General features: G+C 41.9%; 4 protein-coding genes across 8 annotated transcripts; all 4 read left to right on the top strand.

The window, feature by feature from the left end:
• The first annotated feature begins 2,683 nt into the window (after nucleotides 1-2,683).
• LOC118876946 (uncharacterized) lies at nucleotides 2,684-3,199 on the top strand. The gene has a single exon (XM_065863113.2). It carries the CDS (start codon nucleotides 2,684-2,686, stop codon nucleotides 2,861-2,863), a length of 180 nt encoding a protein of 59 aa, XP_065719185.1. The 3' UTR covers nucleotides 2,864-3,199.
• A 256-nt stretch (nucleotides 3,200-3,455) lies between these two features.
• Nucleotides 3,456-14,190, top strand: gem (transcription factor CP2 like gemini). Of its 5 annotated transcripts, XM_017073497.4 has the most exons (13): nucleotides 3,456-3,800; nucleotides 4,908-5,019; nucleotides 5,105-5,350; nucleotides 8,088-8,160; nucleotides 8,232-8,621; nucleotides 8,763-8,907; nucleotides 9,233-9,718; nucleotides 10,171-10,346; nucleotides 11,902-12,030; nucleotides 12,100-12,304; nucleotides 12,395-12,510; nucleotides 13,291-13,365; nucleotides 13,431-14,190. In XM_017073497.4, exons 1-13 carry the CDS (start codon nucleotides 3,456-3,458, stop codon nucleotides 13,846-13,848), a joined length of 2,916 nt encoding a protein of 971 aa, XP_016928986.3. In that variant the 3' UTR covers nucleotides 13,849-14,190. The 5 variants fall into 5 exon arrangements, with proteins under 5 accessions (XP_016928986.3, XP_065719178.2, XP_016928984.3 ...); XM_065863106.2 differs by lacking the exon at nucleotides 11,902-12,030 and having other exon boundaries at nucleotides 3,456-3,779; nucleotides 5,144-5,350; XM_017073495.4 differs by lacking the exon at nucleotides 11,902-12,030 and having other exon boundaries at nucleotides 3,456-3,779.
• Nucleotides 14,191-14,656: 466 nt separating this feature from the next.
• LOC108009279 (uncharacterized) lies at nucleotides 14,657-16,068 on the top strand. The gene is made up of 3 exons (XM_017073498.4): nucleotides 14,657-14,775; nucleotides 14,834-15,226; nucleotides 15,284-16,068. Exons 1-3 carry the CDS (start codon nucleotides 14,721-14,723, stop codon nucleotides 15,889-15,891), a joined length of 1,056 nt encoding a protein of 351 aa, XP_016928987.3. The 5' UTR covers nucleotides 14,657-14,720; the 3' UTR covers nucleotides 15,892-16,068.
• Nucleotides 16,069-16,472: 404 nt separating this feature from the next.
• On the top strand, nucleotides 16,473-19,760 carry Or46a (Odorant receptor 46a). The gene is made up of 5 exons (XM_036813051.3): nucleotides 16,473-17,312; nucleotides 17,809-17,897; nucleotides 17,959-18,133; nucleotides 18,200-19,384; nucleotides 19,445-19,760. Exons 1-5 carry the CDS (start codon nucleotides 16,488-16,490, stop codon nucleotides 19,496-19,498), a joined length of 2,328 nt encoding a protein of 775 aa, XP_036668946.3. The 5' UTR covers nucleotides 16,473-16,487; the 3' UTR covers nucleotides 19,499-19,760.
• The last annotated feature ends 116 nt before the right edge of the window (nucleotides 19,761-19,876 follow it).

Below are 19,876 nucleotides of genomic sequence, written 5' to 3'. Positions count from 1 at the left end.
TGAGTTAGCCTGGAAAAGTGCGTGCCAGGGCAAATTAGCCTTGCCTTTGTTTTTATTGCATTCCACAAGACGACGCACACACACACGCATTGGGGGGCAACCAATTCGGCATTGGTATTTGTGGGGCCGAAGAGAAGAGCGTCAATTGCATTGTTGTTGGTGTTGCTATCGCTCTTTTGGAGCCGTGCGGGCGGGAGCGAGAGAGAAAGAGAGAGAGCGGGAGAGGAGAGAGAGCGATATAACGGGCTAGCTAGTGAGTTTTAATATTAGCATTGTGACCGTACGCTCACCAAATCAGTATTTTTTGTACTTTTGGCGTTAAAACACATGTTCAGCGTTTTGTGCGGGAGTGTAAACTAATCTGGAAGAGCAACAACAGCGACAGCAACAACAGCAAAAACAACAACAGCAGCATCATCAACAGCAGCAGAAAATTTTAACACGTTGACACGGGTTTTTCTACTAGTGTTTATCGCGAGCGGAAAAGCTTAATTAGCGCGTACTAGCGAGACCCCGAAATCTTTTTTTCCTCTTGGTCTTTACGTCTTTGAGTGTGCGTGCCAAAATTTAAATACGTCATCGACGCGCGCAGCCTTAAAACATCGAACAAAAAAAATAATAAAAAGAACTGATACACACACACACACAGCCAAGCGAAATATTGAATTCAATTGCAGGAGCAAGCAAAAAAAAGTTCAACAAATTGAGGAAAAAGTTCCATAACACCAAATACACAACACAACAGAGCAGCAATTTGAATTAATTAACTTGTTATTGTGTAGTAGCATTTCTGCTTATTTGCCATTCGCCAGGAAGCGCGGCCACACAAAAGAACGTGCCAAACAGCTGAGACGAGACTCAAACGGAGAGTAACGGAACGTCGAGCAACAAGTGCAGCGATAGCAGCAGCAGCAACAACAGCACAAAGCCCTTTCAATTGAAAGAGAGAGAAAGCCAAGCGTTATACGTACTAATGTGTGTGTGTGCACTGCAATAAAAATACGAGTACCAGCGCCAGTTTGTTGTTGCCACAATCAATTAGAGTGATAGCAGCAGCAGCGGGCAGAGGCAAAAGCAGCGCAGCAGCAGCATCCGCATCAATTTGCTAGCAGCAGCAGCAGCAGCATCTTCGGGCTTCGGCTTAATTCCGAAAAGTGTCACTGTGAGCGTAGTTGCTCCCGTTCCGCGTTCCGCCTCCGTAATCGCATGTGCTTGTTGTTATTGCCGGACTCGTCCGCCGCGATCCGCGATCTGGGAATCTTTCGTTGTATTTGTAACAGCGCCGTCGTCTTGATTGGAACAACGCTCCGTAGTACATTTTTCGTAATTCTTCATCTTTTTTTTACTGATTCCGAACCGAAACTGGTGTATCTGTAGTTTCCCGCTAACGGCGAAAATTCACACAACTCATTGATATTTTAACCTCGTGTCCGCGTTGGCTGCCGCTCGACCAAGGTTCTGCCGCACAAAATGCTCGTCTCTTTGGGCTTTTCGAAGCCTCGCTTCGTCGGACTAAAAGTGCTCCTCTAGCACACTAAATAAAAAAAACACAAGTCCGGCCAATCCTGAAAAAAAAGGAAACCCAAAACAATCTATATAACCCATTGAATTGGCAGCCAAAGTTATCACCACCCACCGTGCACACCGTTATCGTTATCGCGAAAACAGAATCCACAAGATAAAAAACAACGTACCGTTCCGTTTCGTCGTAAATACAGTGCTAAATCGTGTGAACCAGCCATCAAAAAAAAAAAACAAAAACAAAAACTCCCTAATTCGCCTAATGAAAGACGAGAGCATTTTTTGTGTGTGAATAATTAGCCCCGAAAAAAACCTGTTCGGAGCCGCAAAAATTAGGCCCGCAATAAAAAAAAGTGACGATCCAAGAAACAAACTGGCATCTCGCCCCGCTTGATATATAACACCCCAATACAAACGCAGAGCCCGCGATAACACCCATACTAGAAAAAGAGCGAAAATCCAATCCAGCGAATCAACTTCACAGTAACGTCGCAAACTCAGTGCAAGCCAGAGCTAAAACGTCGAGCAAACCGAGTAGTTGTGTCTAAAATCGTTCCAAGTCGAACCGAAGAGTTATAACCAAAAAAATAAAACACCACCCCCATAAAATCTCGTCATCATTGATCAGTCTTCAGAGCCAATAACTGCGAAATAATGTCAGCCTTCTGACAGTGTCCTGAAAAAGAGAATAAGGAAATACAAAAGTTACATAACCAACTTTGAAAATCCAATCCAATCCAATTTTTTTTACGGAAACGAAACCACACAAGTGTCCATAGCTTCAACTGCTAATTGGAATGTCGCATATCTGACAGTGACCAAAAAAAGCAACGAAACCCAAAAGATACCCCCGAAATAAATCCGAAAAGAACTCAAACAGCGAACTAACTTCAAAAGCGTCGTGAGCAAATCGCCCAGGAAAACTACCGAGAAGCCCTGAGTTATCAGTGATATATACATATATATATTCGATTCCAGCGTAAACAACTGCTATATAATGTCCGTCGCCATCTGACAGTGGTCCAAACAACCAGCGAAAAACAGCTAGAGAAGAATCACAGCAGCTAGACGACAAGTTTCACCAGAGCGAGTGAAACCTGTAACGTAGGAACCAATCCAAAACATTTGAACTTGCAAACCGGGCAAACCGATTCAGAAATAAATGGAGAAATCTGAAATACGACTGCAGCGCATGTCAAATGAATATCAGTCGCAATCGAGCTATATGTATCTTCGGACCAAAATGCTGTTAAAAATCGAAAACACCCTACTTCGAAGCCATCGTCAGCGCGAGACCACCGGTATCAAGAAACTATACAATTCGTTTTTCGTATTGTTTTAACTTGCCCCCGGCCACCCCCGACCCTCTCAAAGGCCCCAAGAACACAATACGCACAAAAGCAACAATTCCAATTCCACTCCAATTGTGAGCCAAGTTAGAAAAAGTTACAAAAAAAAAAAGATATATAAAGCAAGTTATACATGTTTTACCTATATTAAATACATATATATTAAATGAATAAACTAGAGATATTATTTGGTTGTTAGTAGAACTCACGTCAAGTGCATATTGTTAGCCCTCGTATATCCAAGTGCTGTGCGACGAACGATTTAGTAAGTGTGTCATATGAGCATTTTGAACAAGCCAAAATGTTAACCTAAGCAAGTAATCAGTAAGTGTCAGTCGATCAATAAACGTTTTCTACTTCGAATATTACTATTACCATCAATCATACTTTTGGTTGCATTTCGCGTTGCACCGAAAAACTTGAGCAAAATTGCTGGCGAAAGGACTCCGGTCGGAAGCTGTGTTCTATATATCGGTTGGACACAATCACTCCAATAATTCAGGCGGCTATCTATCAAAATAAAGAGGATAATAAAGGACTAAGCAGAAAAGAACGCGATTCCAACGCCGTTTACTCACGTACCGAATGGCGCTTTCGTTTCTATCGCAAAACTCCGGTCTGTTGGATTTACAAAGCATATTTGATCCACAATATACGCATCATCATCATCAACAACAACAACAACATTTGAGCCACCACCCACAACATCACCTTCAACCACAACAACAACAAGAGGAACACATTCAACAACAGCGCACCCTTTCAACGAAGTTCGATTTGAACCTATTCAACGAATTAGACCAAATGGAATTCAACAACAATTTAAACAGAGATCAGTATCAGAATAACAACATCAACAACAGTGGCAATAATCAGAACACCAACAACAACACCAACACTAATAACAGTGTAAGTGAAAACCTTAATCAGGTGAGTTTAAAGGCCACCAACGATGTAGTTTGCCTGTTTTTATTAGGATGCAGTATTAGATATCCATAGTATTGCCATTATACTACTAATAAAATATAAGACTTAAAGCAAATTGAACAAAATCCCTATAAACGTTCTCTCAATCTCAAAGTATTTAATTTTATCTCTATTTCGAGAGTATTATCGTCTAGCTTTCAAGAACTTTTCATCTCGATAAGTGAGAACACGATGCTGGTTAAGCACCTCGCTCGAATGATACGTTTTAATAAAACGTTACTCTCAGTGTAAGGTATTTTTCCATGTTAGAAAACCAAATAAATAATAAATTCTACAGAATCCAGACTAGTTATAGACATGTTTATGTTTATACAACTGTTTTCCAAGCCAACGTTATTTTTATTTTTTTTAAGATTCCCTACAGTCTAGTAAGAAAACTTTTCGAGATTTGCCAGCTAAATCTGTTTGCCTTGGGGCAAATATAAATATATAGTTCAATTGCTAATTATACTATATGACATGGTGTATCATATAACAAAGTTGTGGTAGACAGATAGAGGGAAAAACAACAGAACAGCGCTTAATAAAAAGTTGCAAATGTTACGTCAACAGTCCCCGCCTCAGTCGTCGAGTCGATATGTGTTTTTTCTCCTTATTTTTGGATGTACGTTTAAATATAGCCACACAAGTTCTGGGTCTTCTTTGCCCAGCTCTTCAAGCTGAACCGTTTTCCGTTTGTTTACACACATCGAGCGTGTTCGAACTTATCTTTCAAACGCATAAATGTATGGAATCAAGCCGAGTACGAGTCCTCATCGGCAAATAAACATGAATCGATGGGTGTTTTTACCCACTCTCTCTCCCAAAAAAAAGAGACAAAGAGGGATTGGGAAGAGCTCACGAGAGATTTTTAGCGACCTTATCAGCAAGGTTCGAACCCACATATATAGTAATCCAGCTGGACTATAGAGATAATGCTGAGAGGGCATAGCCTCGTTGGCGGCTAGACGCGCTTTGTGGCTGCTTCTCAGATTCCGAATAGGTTCTACAATTGATTACGGCGTCGAAATTCAGTTTTCGAACTAAAATCCCTCCGTTTCGGCTTTCCAGATCCAAAACCGCCACTTCATCAGCGGCTATCATCATCAGCATATTGGTTCGGATTATGAGCAAGTGATCAACTTTGTTGACTCGCCGCCAAACTCTGAGGAATCGTGGACAGGTAAGACAATGCCGCAATCAGTTTACCAGCTCACCTCATCTCATCTCGACATTATCATCTCCTCCCACATCCAATGATCTCGTAGAGAGCAGCTCGCTAATCGAACAAATTACAATTGTCGTAGACGCCCAGTCGAAGGACTCGCCGGGACCGCAGATCATCGACGTGCAGACCATTTACCTGAATAGCGGCTCACGCAAAAGACGAATGGATTGGGACTCTTTGGACATTGTCCAAAGTGAAAACTCACCCACAGCATCGCAGAGCGGCGAGCTGCCCACCAAAGTGGCCCATCAGGAGAAGGACAAGCACAAGCGGGAGAAGCACTCTGGTAAGGATTCTATCAACCCATTATATACATCAAATAACTATAAAAGAAACCCATTTAGTCATACATATGATGCTTTCCTGGAATCAGAGCATTATAATATACCAATTTTTACCGGTAACTTGTGCCATAAGCTTAGGTCCTAAATGTCTGTGTAGAGAATAAAATGGGATGATTTGGGATTCCCCACAGTGACTAATCGTCATACATATAAAGTCCCCTAACCAAACTTCACTCTTATCACCAAATTTCGAGGGCCTTGGTTTCCATGCTTTAAGAATTTTTAAAGTGGAGATTTGGTTTTCTCTGATTTTTGATCAAGCTAGTATAGTAAGGTATTTCATTTGATCCTAAGTAAAGACCAGAAGCTTGGTAATATTTCTCCGCTAATTTAATCCCCAGCTCAAAACAGGTCCCCCGCAATCATATTAAAGCCGAAAATACTTTTGAAAAAATTCAAAATTTAAGATGGTACTCTCTCGTCTAAAAGATAATACGAAAGTATTAATTCAATGCACGTTAAAAAAATAAAATTATACAAAAAAGTGTCATTATTATGATCGCTGTTCAGTAAATTAACTTGGTGATTTGCATAAAATGTAGGGTGACCCACAATCAATGAAAGCAAGAAGCAAGAATGAAAGTAGCCTTGATCGTACTTGATGATTCTTCCTGGGATTGCAGCTGGAATCTGGGAGCGAGTCAGAAACTTGTTGCCCCCCGCGTGTGCGAGTAAATTAGAAGCCGCCGTAATGGATAAACCCGTTTCTTAGTAGCGCCTCTTTGATTATACAGCCCTGTACAAGTACGAATATGCATATATCTATATACTATATATATACTGGAATGCTAGACAGATGTACCCAATCTAACGACTAATTCGATCGTAAGTTTATAAGACAAACGTGAGTCTTTCTGTTGTTGGGTGCTAAGTGACGTATAAACAATGGAATATGATCGCTAATTAGTCTGTATCTATCAGACATTGGAGTTATACGACTTATGCGTGAGATCGCAATTAAAGGTTGAGCTCGGAATAGGGTTCAACTGTGAGATTTGAGTGTTTCTCGAAGTTGAGCAAACTTGACGCAGGTGAAGTGCACTTCGAAAGACCCAGTCTTTAAATAGTTTCATAAACTGATTAACATTCGACCGATTTTAATTTCGGAGCATCGGTAGCAGTAATGAAATTAACAGATTGCGATGGTTAAAACACCGCCATAAAAACGTAATTAACTTAGCACCTCCGCTTGTGTTAATCAATAGGAGCTTTAATAATAGAATGCCAGTAAAGAAATAAAAATCTTCTCTCAGTACTTTTCCAATGGCCCGAACAAGCCCCTAACCGAAACCCTTTAAACTCTGTAGATATGCCCTCGAGATTGCTCCAAAAAAATCACGCAGGGTCCCCGGACTAATTACCCCGAAACGAGTGACTGGCACACTGATACACTTCGGAACAAACAGATTTAGGTAGACAGGCTTGTGTGGGGCACCCGACCATATAATTTGGACTCCAATCTAGTGCTCGGCCCCTCTCTCGCTGATGGCTTATCATCCACCAGGCGGCACTCGGCGTAGATAAGACTAAATGCTAGCGTTTTGTCATACGAACAACAATCCGCTATTAGGAAAAAACCTTTTCAAAACTTCACGATTATAGGGCGAACGTCGAAACACCCACCGATCTTAGATCATTCGACGGGCCTAATGACCCCCTCTTTTGTCCCAGCTTTTTCCCACATTCGCACATTTATATAAGCGAAGGCTATAAGATGATATTGAAGCCATTTCCCCTTGCCATTTGTCAAGGGAACTAACCGAGAGCATCCATTCTATTTGGTGCGCCTATATGTCCACATTTACAGATACTTTTAATCAAACAATTGACTGTGAAACTATCGCGACTGTGAAATGTGACTGGGCAGCGGCAATTCGATGTGCGTCATTCGGGTCTTGGATAACTCTGAATCAATTGTGATCGAGATGTGTATTGTCCGATAGAACCCACACATCCAAATTTTCAGTCTGTAGGAAGATTAAATCAATTGACGAGGCATCACAAAAAATGTATTCATTAAAGTACATGTTTTTTTTCGAGGAATTCTGTAAAAGCAATTAAAAGTAATGGCTTTCAAATTCTAGGTTGTATTGCTTATTTTACTTTTGAGGAAGGGGGTTAGAATTGTTCACATTTCGTAAATTAATCAAAATCTTTTAAAGATAAGATGAGTTTACCTAAGTCTTAGCTTTCTTATCGCTAGACCAATGCACGGAAAAATCAGTTCTTTAAGTGTGGGTACTTAGATAAGGTGGATATTATTGGTCTACTCAATTGAAAAGTTCTTAAATTAGATGCACATGGTAATAACTGAACCATCTCTGAAATATTTGTACGTTATTTTTGTTCTTAAGAGAAAAACCAACTTCAAAATTGCTCACAAGAATGTATTTCGACATTATAATAGGGGACCCGTCTCTAAAATAGCATAAGCTGAAGCTGTATAAAATTATAGTTACGTGTTTATTAATTAATTATAAGTTGGCCTTACAAATGTCGCATGCTAAAAATTCCTCACAGAATTTATTTTGGCCAAGACACTTGTTTGACGTCAACGGTTTAAGGTCGTTGATGGTTGTCGAGAGCGTCACTCTGTGATAACAGTTCAAATCTAAAAGAAATCGCAAACGTGCCAGATATGGGTTGTAATATAGTTTTTGGTATTCTTCGAATTCACAGGTCGCAGCAGCTGGAGTGATGATATTGGCTTCGATTTGAACGCCGAGTTCAACAGCAACTCGTACTTGAACAAGTAAGATAATCCCCCGAATGCAACTGAATTCAATCTGAGCTAATTTATGTTTACCCCTCCCTTGCGATCAGTGAGAACTTCCTGTCGTTCTCGCCCACGCTGACCACCCTGAAGCAGGAGCCCCAGACGGAGCAAATCAAGCCGAGTCCCAAGGTTTCTCTGGACAATGCCGTAGGATCGCCAGCCGTGGCCATTGCCAAGTTGGACGAGGCCCAGAATTCGCCGAAGCAGGCTGCTCCGGGCCAGGATTCGGCCACTGGATCGGGATCGGCTGGCAATGGCAAGCATGATGTGAACTCCGGGCTCATCTGCGGATGTGGCTCACCGCAGGGTTCGCCATTGGCCAACACGGAGTACGAGTTGAACGAGAAGGGCAAGCCCCAGCAGCAACTCAGCGTTTTGGACCCAGCTAAAATCGAGCTCGTCTCGGCCAATGGAGCTACCCATGCCGAGGATCACAAGTAAGTATTACAAATTCTTAAAGAGGAGGAGTGTGGCAGAAATAATGAATTAAAGTGGACTTCTGCCACACCTAGAATCTAATATTTGATTAGCATAGAATACTAGACCACCAGATGATAATCCCTCCCTTGCTCTTCCAGATTTCAGTACATTTTGGCAGCGGCCACTTCTATTGCCACTAAGAACAACGAGGAGACCCTGACGTACCTCAACCAGGGCCAGAGCTATGAGATCAAGCTAAAGAAGATCGGCGACCTGTCCCTGTACAGGGATAAGATACTGAAGGTGAGTCCAAAGTCCCTGTCCGCAGCCTCCAATTGAGCCGGAGAGTCATGTGATGCGGTGAATTATTCGACTGTCGAGTGAGCGACTTGGTCATCGAGTCTGTGCGACCGAATGTGTGTATCTGGGGGGGCTCAATTGATTTTAATAAGCCCCAATTAAGCCGGTCGACTTGAGAGATCTGACTAGGAGGCAAACAAGCCCAAACCCAAGCTCCACCATGTACATGTGAAATCTGCGTGTGCGAAAAAAATAAACTTTCCGAGTGACTTCACTTCTTGACACCACTCACAACACCCCCATCTCCCCCTTTGGACTTCTATTGCAGAGCGTGATCAAGATATGTTTCCACGAGCGCCGCCTGCAGTTCATGGAGCGCGAGCAGATGCAGCAATGGCAGCAATCCCGCCCAGGCGAACGCATCATTGAGGTGGACGTACCGCTCTCGTACGGCCTCTGCCACGTGTCGCAGCCACTCAGCTCCGGCTCACTGAACACCGTCGAGATCTTCTGGGACCCGTTGAAGGAGGTCGGCGTCTACATCAAGGTCAACTGCATTTCCACCGAATTTACCCCCAAGAAGCACGGCGGCGAGAAGGGTGTGCCCTTCCGACTGCAGATTGAAACCTATATAGAAAACACAAACAGTACTAACACCAGCGGCTCGGGCGGCAGCAACAGCAGCGGCAGTGCCAGCGGCAACAGCACCGCCAGCGGGAACAGTGGCTCCACTGCACCAGGATCTCCGGAACGGACTCCAAATGGTGGCAACAATGCCAAACAGGCGGTCCACGCAGCTGCCTGCCAGATCAAGGTGAGTGGGGAGTGTCCATCAGCCAAAGCTCTCTTGAGCGGACAATATCTTGTCCGTATAAAACAGTTTTGTTTTGCCCGTTAAAATTTATAGATTTGTCCTCAATTGTGTTTTTAAATTCCAAGAGAGTTGGTAAACAGAAGCTAGTTTATGAGGTGTATGTACCTTTTCTCATAAAAAAGAACAACCATTAAAATTTATAATTTCCTTAAGCCTATAAAAATAATCATATGTGTGACTAACAGCTATACTAGAGTTATATGCTTTTTATTGTTTTAAACGTATGCTATCTTTAAGATTGTTAAATGATAAAGATAAGCGGGAATTTCTGAATTGAAAAATATGTAATGGGAAACTTTCAACTATATCGGCTTGTCCGCCCAAGAGAGCTGTCCGCTTATCTCCCACCTAAAGTCCATGGAAATCCCATATTAAATCTAAACTATTCACAGGTATTCAAGCTAAAAGGAGCTGATCGCAAGCATAAGCAGGATCGGGAGAAGATCCAGAAGCGTCCGCAATCGGAACAGGAGAAGTTCCAGCCCAGCTACGAGTGCACCATCATGAACGATATATCCCTGGATCTGGTGATGCCAGCCACCACCACTGGCTGCTACAGTCCAGAATAGTGAGTATATTGACTCTCTAGAGAAGCATAGAGCTACATGTAGAGCTATTGTGGGGGAGAGCGAATCTCTCCAGCTGGCATAGCTTCTGCTCCAGAATTTAGCAACAATTTATTTCGCTGCGCAGTCCCGCAATCTTCCAATTGAGCCCGCAAATTTTTCCACAAGTCTTATTTATGTGACAGCTACGGCCCGAGCTTTTTGATTTACGAACCAACCGACTGCAGTCCCAACAATTTACATAACATCCAGTTAAGATCAAGTGCATATTACGTATCACGTAGATACTTGTTCCTTATCTGTTCGTACAGTGCGGTTCAGAGCCCTAAGGTAGGGTCTCGACCATGTTAAGATGAAGTACCTTACAGATCTAGTATATAGGTTAGGGTTAGAAGGGAGCAATAAGTTTCATTTAAATTTCATTCAATTAATTTTTCTATGCCAAGTATTTACGGGTTCATACAATTATATTCATTTTTAGAATTTTGCTTTCAAGTACTATGCTCTTTTCAAGTAGTATTATCTAGGAAAAAAATCGGCGGCTGTAATATTTTTCATTTTATTTTTATTAAAAGGTGAAGAATAGAAGTAAATACTGAAAGGATCATTATTTTTCATTCCTTTTTTGGTGCTAGTAGTACTGTCTTGCTTTGGGTCTGAACTGAAAAATCTTTGAGTACAAAGATCATATGCATATTTATGAATTTGAAATATAAACAAACAATCCAAGCCAACACACTTTCGATTTTGTGGTATCATCAAAAATGTGTTTTGCTTAGAATTAGACAGTATAATTTCTATAAGAGATGGACCACAAAGGACCATCTTCATTTATACCATATGAGCCATGGCCCTACAATTACGAAACGCATTTTCCAGTGGAAATTCCCCATAACGAGTGGCAGAGGAAATCATTTAGTTTGTCATTTGCATGATCGCCAAATCATAAAGATCAATCGAATTGAGAGCGAGTATAGTAGATAGATATAAGCGGAGAGTACTTCTCTATTGGCGAGAGATCGGGAGAAACGGGAGAAAGAGATATAGTGAGAGGGTAGAGATCTCGAGAGATCAGTAGAGAGCTATTGAAGGATCATTGGGCGCTAAGAGATCAGGTAAGAGCATTTAGTGCCATGGACTTTGTTGTTTTTGCGTCTGCTCCAAGCTATTTTTAGTTTAAAGTTGCTTTTAACCGGTTTTCGGTTTTCGTTTCTGCTCAATGATTTCGTTTGTTTGCAGGCCGAGCACTATAGATAATAATGGCAAATGATATGGGGATTGTATAAGGTCTTGTTTTGTTAGGATCGATTATATCGATCAGCGGCAGAAAAGCCATCCTACAGCCGGGCATTATCCATTCAAAAAACCGGAAATGATTGTGGCGGGGTTGGGGTGGCAAAAGACGAAAGTCTGGAAAAGTTTCCCCGATAGAAAGGCAGCCATATAAAATAGTTTCGAAACGGGTTTGAATGGCCAATCAGCCGCAACAGGGCGTATCGGGTGGCTTGTAAACAAGGCGAGTGGTTCACCGAAGAGCAAACCAGATTTAGCGGGCAGCGGGGCGATGGGAAATCTGAAATGCGAATTCCGCGATGGAGGAGTCCCTCGCATTCGTGAACATGCGCTTGCATCTGAAGGATCGTCGCTCCTGCCAACGTCAGATACAGAACGAGCTCTATTGGATTTGTAGGATCTGCAGGAACCGGTTCCGGGTTGACTTTTACTAATCCTTTCTTTATGGTACCTCTTTTGCAGTATGAAACTCTGGCCAAATTCGCCCGTGCACATACCCAAGTACGATGGGATGCTTCCATTTGCGCCAAGTGCACCATCACCGGCTACCAGCAGCAGTCCCATAGCCATCAACTCGGTGACGTCGACCAACTCGCCCACCCTCAAGCTGATGGACGCCACCAACATGGTCTCACCGCAGCATGTGCCCGCCGACATGGACGACTTTGTAGGTGTCATCGCCCCACTGCCCCCCCAAAAAGCAAAAACAAAATCAAGCTAGTTAACTAACTAAACGACCCTTTATTGTCCATATCAGAACCAGAACATAATGCCGGAATCGACGCCCTCGCAAGTGACGCAGTGGCTGACCAATCATCGCCTCACATCCTATCTCTCAACGTTCACACACTTCTCGGGAGCGGATATCATGCGGTATGTGATCCAGTACATGGGGTTAAATAATATATATATAGGGTTATAACACGGTTCTTAATTTCTCATCAACAATTTAACAAATATTACTAAGTACTTCTACTACTAAGTACTAAGACTTTCTTCTTTTTTTTCTTATATCATGTCCTTAAAGTTCTTCAATTTATCAGCAAGTCTTCAACTAGTTTCAACTAGTGACCCCATTTTATAGCCACTCATAATAAAACTCAAATACTCACAAATATATTTTCTAATCAAAAAGGTTTCCTGATAACCATTGTTTGTTATACCCACTATGATAGCAGTTACAACGCAAAAAAACACTTATATAAGTTTTGAATAGTTGGTTAACTCCCAGACAATTTGTCAACAAGAACACCTTTGTCGGGCAAACTAAGAGTACTTGAGTGTTTTTGATTACCATTCCATTTGATCGGGCAATTTAATACAAAGTTTCAATCAGTTAACCACTATTTGGGTAATCTTGTTGACTGACATCTAAAAGATAGCCGAACGAATAGCAAATAACTATAGGATACCATGATTCCACAACCAATTTATAACGGACCCTAAACTCTTTTGATTATTATATGACTTGATAAGATAGCTGTCCTACCGCATAAGATACTCGAATGGTTTCTAGTTATTACCCTGTGGTCTATATATGGGGCTTTTATGGCTTATTTATGTATAAAACTGCTATTTTTATCTCGTCCCGCAACGCGCATATTTCATATTTGTCTGGCTGTGATTTATTTATATTCTGTGATTTATTTATAGCATGTCCAAGGAGGATTTAATTCAAATCTGCGGCCTGGCCGATGGCATACGTATGTTCAACATTTTGCGCGCTAAGTGAGTGTTTATATTTTTGGGAATTCGATAAGCTTTTCTAAATCTATCTATCTATCTTGCTATAGGACCATTGCTCCCCGGCTAACTTTGTATGCAAGTTTGGATGGCTGCAGCTACAATGCCATATATTTGCTGTCAAACACAGCCAAGGAGCTGCAGCAGAAGCTGTTCAAGATGCCGGGATTCTATGAGTTCATGGCCAAGGCCAGTGCCCAGGAGAATGGAGCCGGAGGAGCTGCCGCGGCTGCAGCTGCCGCCCTGTTCAACAACTGGGGAATGCACTCCAAGTACTCGGGCAGCGGATCCAACATATTCAACGACGCCAACAAGAGCTGCGTGTACATATCGGGGCCATCGGGCATCCTGGTGACCGTCACCGACGAGGTGCTGAACAACGAGATCAAGGACGGCAGCCTCTATGCCCTGGAGGTGCAGGCCGGCAAGGTGATCCTCAAGCTGATCAACAAGCAGGACAACAATTAAGCGATCTTATGGCTACGTAGATCCACTGTAGTAGACACCACCCGAGCAACCAAGTATAGTTTATAGCATTTACACGCAGTTCGATTAGTACATCGAAATCGTTTTCTATATAAGCTTCAATTTGTATGAGATTTCGCGCAGCAATTTTGAACAAGTAATGAGCCAGCAACCCGAAAACCCTGTTCCCCTTAAAAACAAAAAAAAAACACCCCAAATCTTCGTTAAAGAACTAGTGCAAAATATTTAAGATTTCGTTTTCAGTCCTCACTTTAAGTTTTGTTTATTTTATATGTATTTTATACCACCTACGATATACGACTACATATGCACATTTAATTCTCCGATGCGATTGCATTTCGATTCTTTCTTCTCTACTTTTAATTTCTTCTATTTCTATGGCGTTTGCTTATCACATATATAACGATTATATATTTGTTTGTAGAACCCAACCAATATCAATTATTTGAAGTAGAAAGAAAAAAACCCAAAAAAAAGCAACATAAATTTACAATAATGATTATTATCTTCAAGTACAGTACCACGAATACAAGAATTGAGCAATTGTTTCGAAGCAGAGTTCAACTAGCAACCAAACAACAACTTTTGTATGTGATAGAAGCAATAAAGTGTTATCCACAAGTGGACTGTCAAAAAAAATGGTCTATGTGTCTTTAATGAATATTTAAATGGGTACTGGAGCCGAATGTTTGAAAATGGGAGTCGGATTTACATTCCAGGACTTTGATTTCATGGAGTACTAAAATAAGTCGATAGAAGTCTATTTTGTGGGGAATCCCCTAAAATTTATATCATTCATTTAGTTCGTGTCCTAAAATTTTCAAAATTTACAAGTATTTAAAATTCTAAAACCGATGGATGGTTTTAATATCATCATACTCTTTTACCTATTTTTAATCTGCTCGCTGGGTGAGTTAAACAAATATCACGGAAGATAATCTCTTATGATTCTGTGTAAACTTGACAGCGTGGGAAGTGCAGGGCGATTGTCGTATAACCCAGTATATGGTGGAGCAATCGAATCGCATCTTCACCTATCGCGATGCCAGCGGATCCCTCCAGCTGCAGCGTAGGGAAACTGTTCCATCTGGTGTCACTCTATGCATGTACTGCAATCCCACGGATATGGTGGAAACCCTATGCCAGGACAATGGACAGTTTTCAGTTTCGCTCCCTATGAGTTGTTACAATCCAATGAAACCGATGGCAACGCGGATTCGGGATAGCGAATGTTCGGGTACCTTATATGCCGTGGGTTATACGATAGACGGCAAAAATCTAGAGCTATATCGCACCTGCTTTGATGCTGGTCAAGGAAGGGTCTTGTACTCCCAGAGTGATGTCTACTACAAGAGTTTTTGTAAGTGCAACTAAAAATCATTCTTGTTATATCTCTATTATAATAAACGTTTTAAAGTTCCAAGGAGGCCCTTCGTGGAATTTGTAGCTGATGAGATGTTCAGCCCCCAAGAGGCCGCAGCTTATATGAAATCCAACATATACTTCGCCTTCAAATGCATTTATGGGGATGGCCAGTCCTATTTACCGAATCCCCGCTCTCTGGTGATCAACCGAGGGCATCTGGTGGCTTCGGCGGACTTTCTGTTTTCGGATCAGATGGGCAGTACCTTTCGCTACCTGAATGTGGTGCCGCAATTCAAGTCGATTAACGATGGTAACTGGGAGAAAATCGAGAGATGGGTGCGTAGTCAGATTCCGGGGTCAAGCTATTTCCGGATCAAGTCCGGCGGAATTGGTATCCTGACATTGCCGGATGCCAGGGGCTTCCTTCAGTCGGCCTTCCTTGCCGGCTCCAAGATTCCAGTGCCCGAGTGGACCTACAAGGTGGTGCGGGATGCCAGTGGTAATGGGCTATACGTATTCCTCACCTATAATAATACCTTCCGGAGGGAGAGACCGCAATGCCTAGATATTTGCCATCCACTTAATTGCCCCTTGGGTCTGCCGAATAATCCTGTTGAGGGATTCACCTTCTGTTGCGATCCCAAGCACTTTCCTCTCTAAGAAGGAAAACATGTATGCATATTTCATCAGAGGACTATGCCAAATTGTCCTGCGTAATAATCGCCGGCTGAATAATTTAGTATTTTTATTTAACAGACGCACATGAGCAGAAAATGGCGAAAGTCCTTTGCCAAGGCACATGCACTTCAAAAAAAGGGGTTTAATAAAAGCAAACTAGTATTTAGACATCTGGAAAATTTTTTCTGTTTATATTAATGAAACAATTAGATAAGTTGGGCCAAAGTCATTGTAGATATTTAAAATCCAATGTCTCATAATGTAACTGGTGAGTTAAATTTTTTCCAAGACTAAAGATCAAAGTTATTTTTGCCCCTGTTAAATATTGAAAAAAGTTACGATCTGTCGTTTCCTTAAGGTTTGTTACGATACAGCGTTTTATTTCTTCTGGATTAAGTATTGGAAAACTACCATAATCTTAATAATTTAGTTACCTTAACCCGATTAGACAATGGTTAGTTTAAACCACACCAGGTCGATTAGCCAACAATTAGAAACCCTCTAACGACTTTTTAAATGCCTTTAGGGGAATCATATAAAAACTTGACCAAATCAATTTTCCTTAAGTTCAAAAGGAAATGAGCAACAGAGTGGAAATCTTTTACAAGGGGCAGAAGGCCCTGCTGAACGTATTCTCGCTTTGGCCCCAAAACGAACGCCATTGGAGAATCTTTCATCAGGTTAACCACGTGCATGTGATGGGATTTTGGGTGCTGCTCTTTGATCTCCTGCTCGTGATGCATGTGGTGGGCAACCTGAGCTCGATGTCCGAGGTTGTAAGGGCCATCTTTGTCCTGGCCACCAGTGCGGGACACACCACAAAGCTGCTGAGCATCAAGGCCAATAATGTGGAACTGGAGGAGCTCTTCAAGAGATTGGACGAGGATGATTTTCGACCAAGGGGCGTTGAAGAGGAGTTGATTCTGGCAGCTGCCTGTGAAAGGAGTAGGAAGCTTAGGGATTTTTATGGCGCTCTGTCGGTGGCCGCCTTGTCCATGATCCTTATACCCCAATTTGTGGTGGACTGGTCCCAACTTCCACTGGGCACATATAATCCGTTTGCCGACCATCCTGGTTCACCCGGTTACTGGCTCCTCTATTGCTATCAATGCCTGGCCCTGACCGTCTCCTGTGTCACCAATATAGGCTTCGATTCCCTCAGCTCCTCGCTGTTCATCTTCATCAAGTGCCAGCTGGATCTTCTGGCGGTGCGACTGGATAAGATGGGCCGGTGGAACAGTGCCGGTGGCTCCGTGGAGCAGCAACTGAAGCAGAATATCCGGTACCACATGGCCATTGTGGAGTTGACAGCAACTGTGGAGCGCCTTCTTTGCAAGCCGATTTCGATGCAGATCTTTTGCTCCGTTTTGGTTCTCACTGCCAATTTCTATGCTATAGCTCTGGTAAGTATCGGCAGTTGTATGATAAAGATACAGATTTTGACACTAAAAAGCTATATAGATAGAGTATTTACTATTTTACGATCTTGAGCTTTGAAATTCGAATCATTCTAACATACTAATCACAATTACTAAATGATAAAAGTCAGCTATTAACCTTATATAACCGGTATTAGTTTATGATAATTTTAAAAATTTTATCCAACTTATTAATCCTCATAGAAACATTATAAACAAAGATATTGTTATATTAAAATGATTATAATTTTGTATTTGTATAAGATATCTCGCACTGGTTGCGAAAAAAAACGGTGAGGGTTTTAAAAGATAGAATATCTGCTAATGCTGTATTATAATATATACATAATATATACGTATATATATATATACTGACTGCATTTAATGCGTTGCATTTATTAGGTCCTATAAATATAATTCATATTAAGACAATAACAATTTCAAAAAACACAAACGGAAATTTCCATATACATACGTTTAGTTGTCCGACGAGAAGCTGGCGCTATTTAAATATATTACCTATCAGGCGTGCATGCTGAGTCAGATTTTTATATTGTGCTACTATGCCGGGTGGGTATAACTGCATTCCAAATCTATTTCAGATTAGTAATCTTTTTCCCCCCTTCGACAGAGAGGTAACCCAGCGAAGTTTGGACCTGCCCCATGAGCTTTACAAAACATCTTGGGTGGACTGGAACAAGGATTCACGAAGGATTGTGCTGCTTTTTATGCAACGCCTTCATTCGACTCTGAGAATAAGGACCTTAAACCCCAGCCTGGGTTTCGATCTAATGCTTTTTAGCTCGGTGGGTTATTTTTGTCGTTCTACCATTTTGTGCACTGTAGCCAATTTCCATAATGAGCCTCATTAGCCGCTTGGGTTTGTGGCCTATAAAAGGCTTTCCTCGAGGGGTTTAGCAGGAAAAGTGAAAATCGTCAGCATGTCTCAGCATCAAATGGTAACGGATGACTTCTACAAGTACCAGGTGTGGTACTTCCAAGTTCTGGGAATTTGGCAGCTGCCTATTTCTGCCACAGATCACCAGCGTCGTTTTCAGTCGATGAGATTTATCATTATCCTGATTATCCTGTGCATAATGCTTATGCTCTTTGCATTGGAACTGCTGAGTAATATCTCCCAAGTGCGGGAGATCCTGAAAGTATTCTTCATGTTCGCCACCGAAATATCCTGCATGACCAAACTATTGCACTTGAAGTTGGAGAGCCGTAAGCTTGATGGCCTGGTTGAGATGATGATGTCCGAGGATTTCACCGTAAAAAGTGAGGAGGAAAGGTTGATTTTGGAATCGGCTAGACAGGCGGTTGTTCATATGAGGAACTTCTATGGCATCACGTCCTGGGGAGCGGCTTTGCTGATCCTCCTGATTCCCTGTTTTGCAAACTACGAGGAGCTCCCGCTGGCCATGCTCGAGGTGTGCAGCATTCAGGGAAGGCTCTGCTATGGCTTGCAGTACCTCTTCCATACGATTTCCCTGCTGCCGACTTGTGTCCTGAACATAACCTACGATTCGGTGGCCTTTTCCTTGCTCTGTTTCTTGAAGGTTCAGCTCCAAGTGCTGGTCCTAAGATTGCAAAAGTTGGGACCTGCTTATGGTAAACTAGATCATGAGAGGATCGGCAGGGAGCTGCGTGAATGTGCCGCCTATTACAACAAAATTGTGCAGTTCAAGAATCTAGTGGAGTTATTCATTAAGGTCCCGGGATCTGTGCAGCTCATGTGCTCTGTGCTGGTACTGGTTTCCAATCTGTATGACATGTCCACCATGTCCGTTGCCAATGGGGATGCCATCTTTATGGCCAGGACCTGCATCTACCAACTGGTTATGCTCTGGCAGATCTTCATCATTTGCTACGCCTCCAACGATGTGACTGTTCAGAGCTCCAGGCTTTGTCACGGCATCTACAGCGCCCAGTGGACGGGATGGAATAGATCGAACCGCCGGATTCTTCTGCTCATGATGCAGCGCTTCAATTCACCGATGGTCCTGCGCACCTTTAATCCCACCTTTGTTTTCAGCTTGGAGGCCTTTGGTTCTGTAGGCCAGCTGAAAGGTTCTTATTTATTGGTATAACTAATTATATTTCTTTTTTTCCAGATTGTAAACTGCTCTTACAGCTATTTCGCCTTGCTCAAGCGTGTCAACAGTTAGATTACGAAAAATCGGAATGTTCTACATTTTGGATGAAATATTTTCGCATAATGAGAAGCAATCTGGAGAACATAATTAGATGAAATACTCATTTCTTAACATGAGACCTTAAAAAGTAGAGTTCAAAGAAATGTTGTAGTTAATCACTTGTTAGTAGAAGTAGCTTGTTGCAATTGAGATTTTCTAGTAAATTTTTATATAAACCCTTAAAACATAAACAAATGTAATTAAAATGTAGTGAACATAATATACTTTAAAGCCTTTAAAATGTTTTTATACTTGGTTCAAGAAACAATTCTAACGGGTTTACTTTAAAAATTGGCGCCATACGGTCACTCTGAAAAAATACCAGATTGGCGGCGGGAAAAAACGGTACAT

Source organism: Drosophila suzukii, chromosome 2R, assembly GCF_043229965.1.
Source record: "Drosophila suzukii chromosome 2R, CBGP_Dsuzu_IsoJpt1.0, whole genome shotgun sequence".
Lineage (NCBI taxonomy): Eukaryota > Metazoa > Arthropoda > Insecta > Diptera > Drosophilidae > Drosophila > Drosophila suzukii.
The sequence above is the reverse complement of the archived record's forward strand: the minus strand, read 5'-3'. Positions and strand labels throughout refer to the sequence as shown.

What these genes read in the sequence shown, in the direction of transcription:
- LOC118876946 (XM_065863113.2), top strand. Translation starts at nt 2,684, where the DNA reads ATGGAGAAATCTGAAATACGACTGCAGCGCATGTCAAATGAATATCAG.
- gem (XM_017073497.4), top strand. Translation starts at nt 3,456, where the DNA reads ATGGCGCTTTCGTTTCTATCGCAAAACTCCGGTCTGTTGGATTTACAA. An exon ending in TAAGTGAAAACCTTAATCAG is followed by an intron (nt 3,801 to 4,907) that starts GTGAGTTTAAAG and finishes TCGGCTTTCCAG; the next exon opens with ATCCAAAACCGCCACTTCAT. An exon ending in GGCTGCTACAGTCCAGAATA is followed by an intron (nt 10,347 to 11,901) that starts GTGAGTATATTG and finishes TTTAGCGGGCAG; the next exon opens with CGGGGCGATGGGAAATCTGA.
- LOC108009279 (XM_017073498.4), top strand. Translation starts at nt 14,721, where the DNA reads ATGGATGGTTTTAATATCATCATACTCTTTTACCTATTTTTAATCTGC. An exon ending in ATTTTTAATCTGCTCGCTGG is followed by an intron (nt 14,776 to 14,833) that starts GTGAGTTAAACA and finishes TAAACTTGACAG; the next exon opens with CGTGGGAAGTGCAGGGCGAT. An exon ending in TGTCTACTACAAGAGTTTTT is followed by an intron (nt 15,227 to 15,283) that starts GTAAGTGCAACT and finishes AACGTTTTAAAG; the next exon opens with TTCCAAGGAGGCCCTTCGTG.
- Or46a (XM_036813051.3), top strand. Translation starts at nt 16,488, where the DNA reads ATGAGCAACAGAGTGGAAATCTTTTACAAGGGGCAGAAGGCCCTGCTG. An exon ending in ATCTAATGCTTTTTAGCTCG is followed by an intron (nt 18,134 to 18,199) that starts GTGGGTTATTTT and finishes GAGCCTCATTAG; the next exon opens with CCGCTTGGGTTTGTGGCCTA. An exon ending in GCTTGGAGGCCTTTGGTTCT is followed by an intron (nt 19,385 to 19,444) that starts GTAGGCCAGCTG and finishes CTTTTTTTCCAG; the next exon opens with ATTGTAAACTGCTCTTACAG.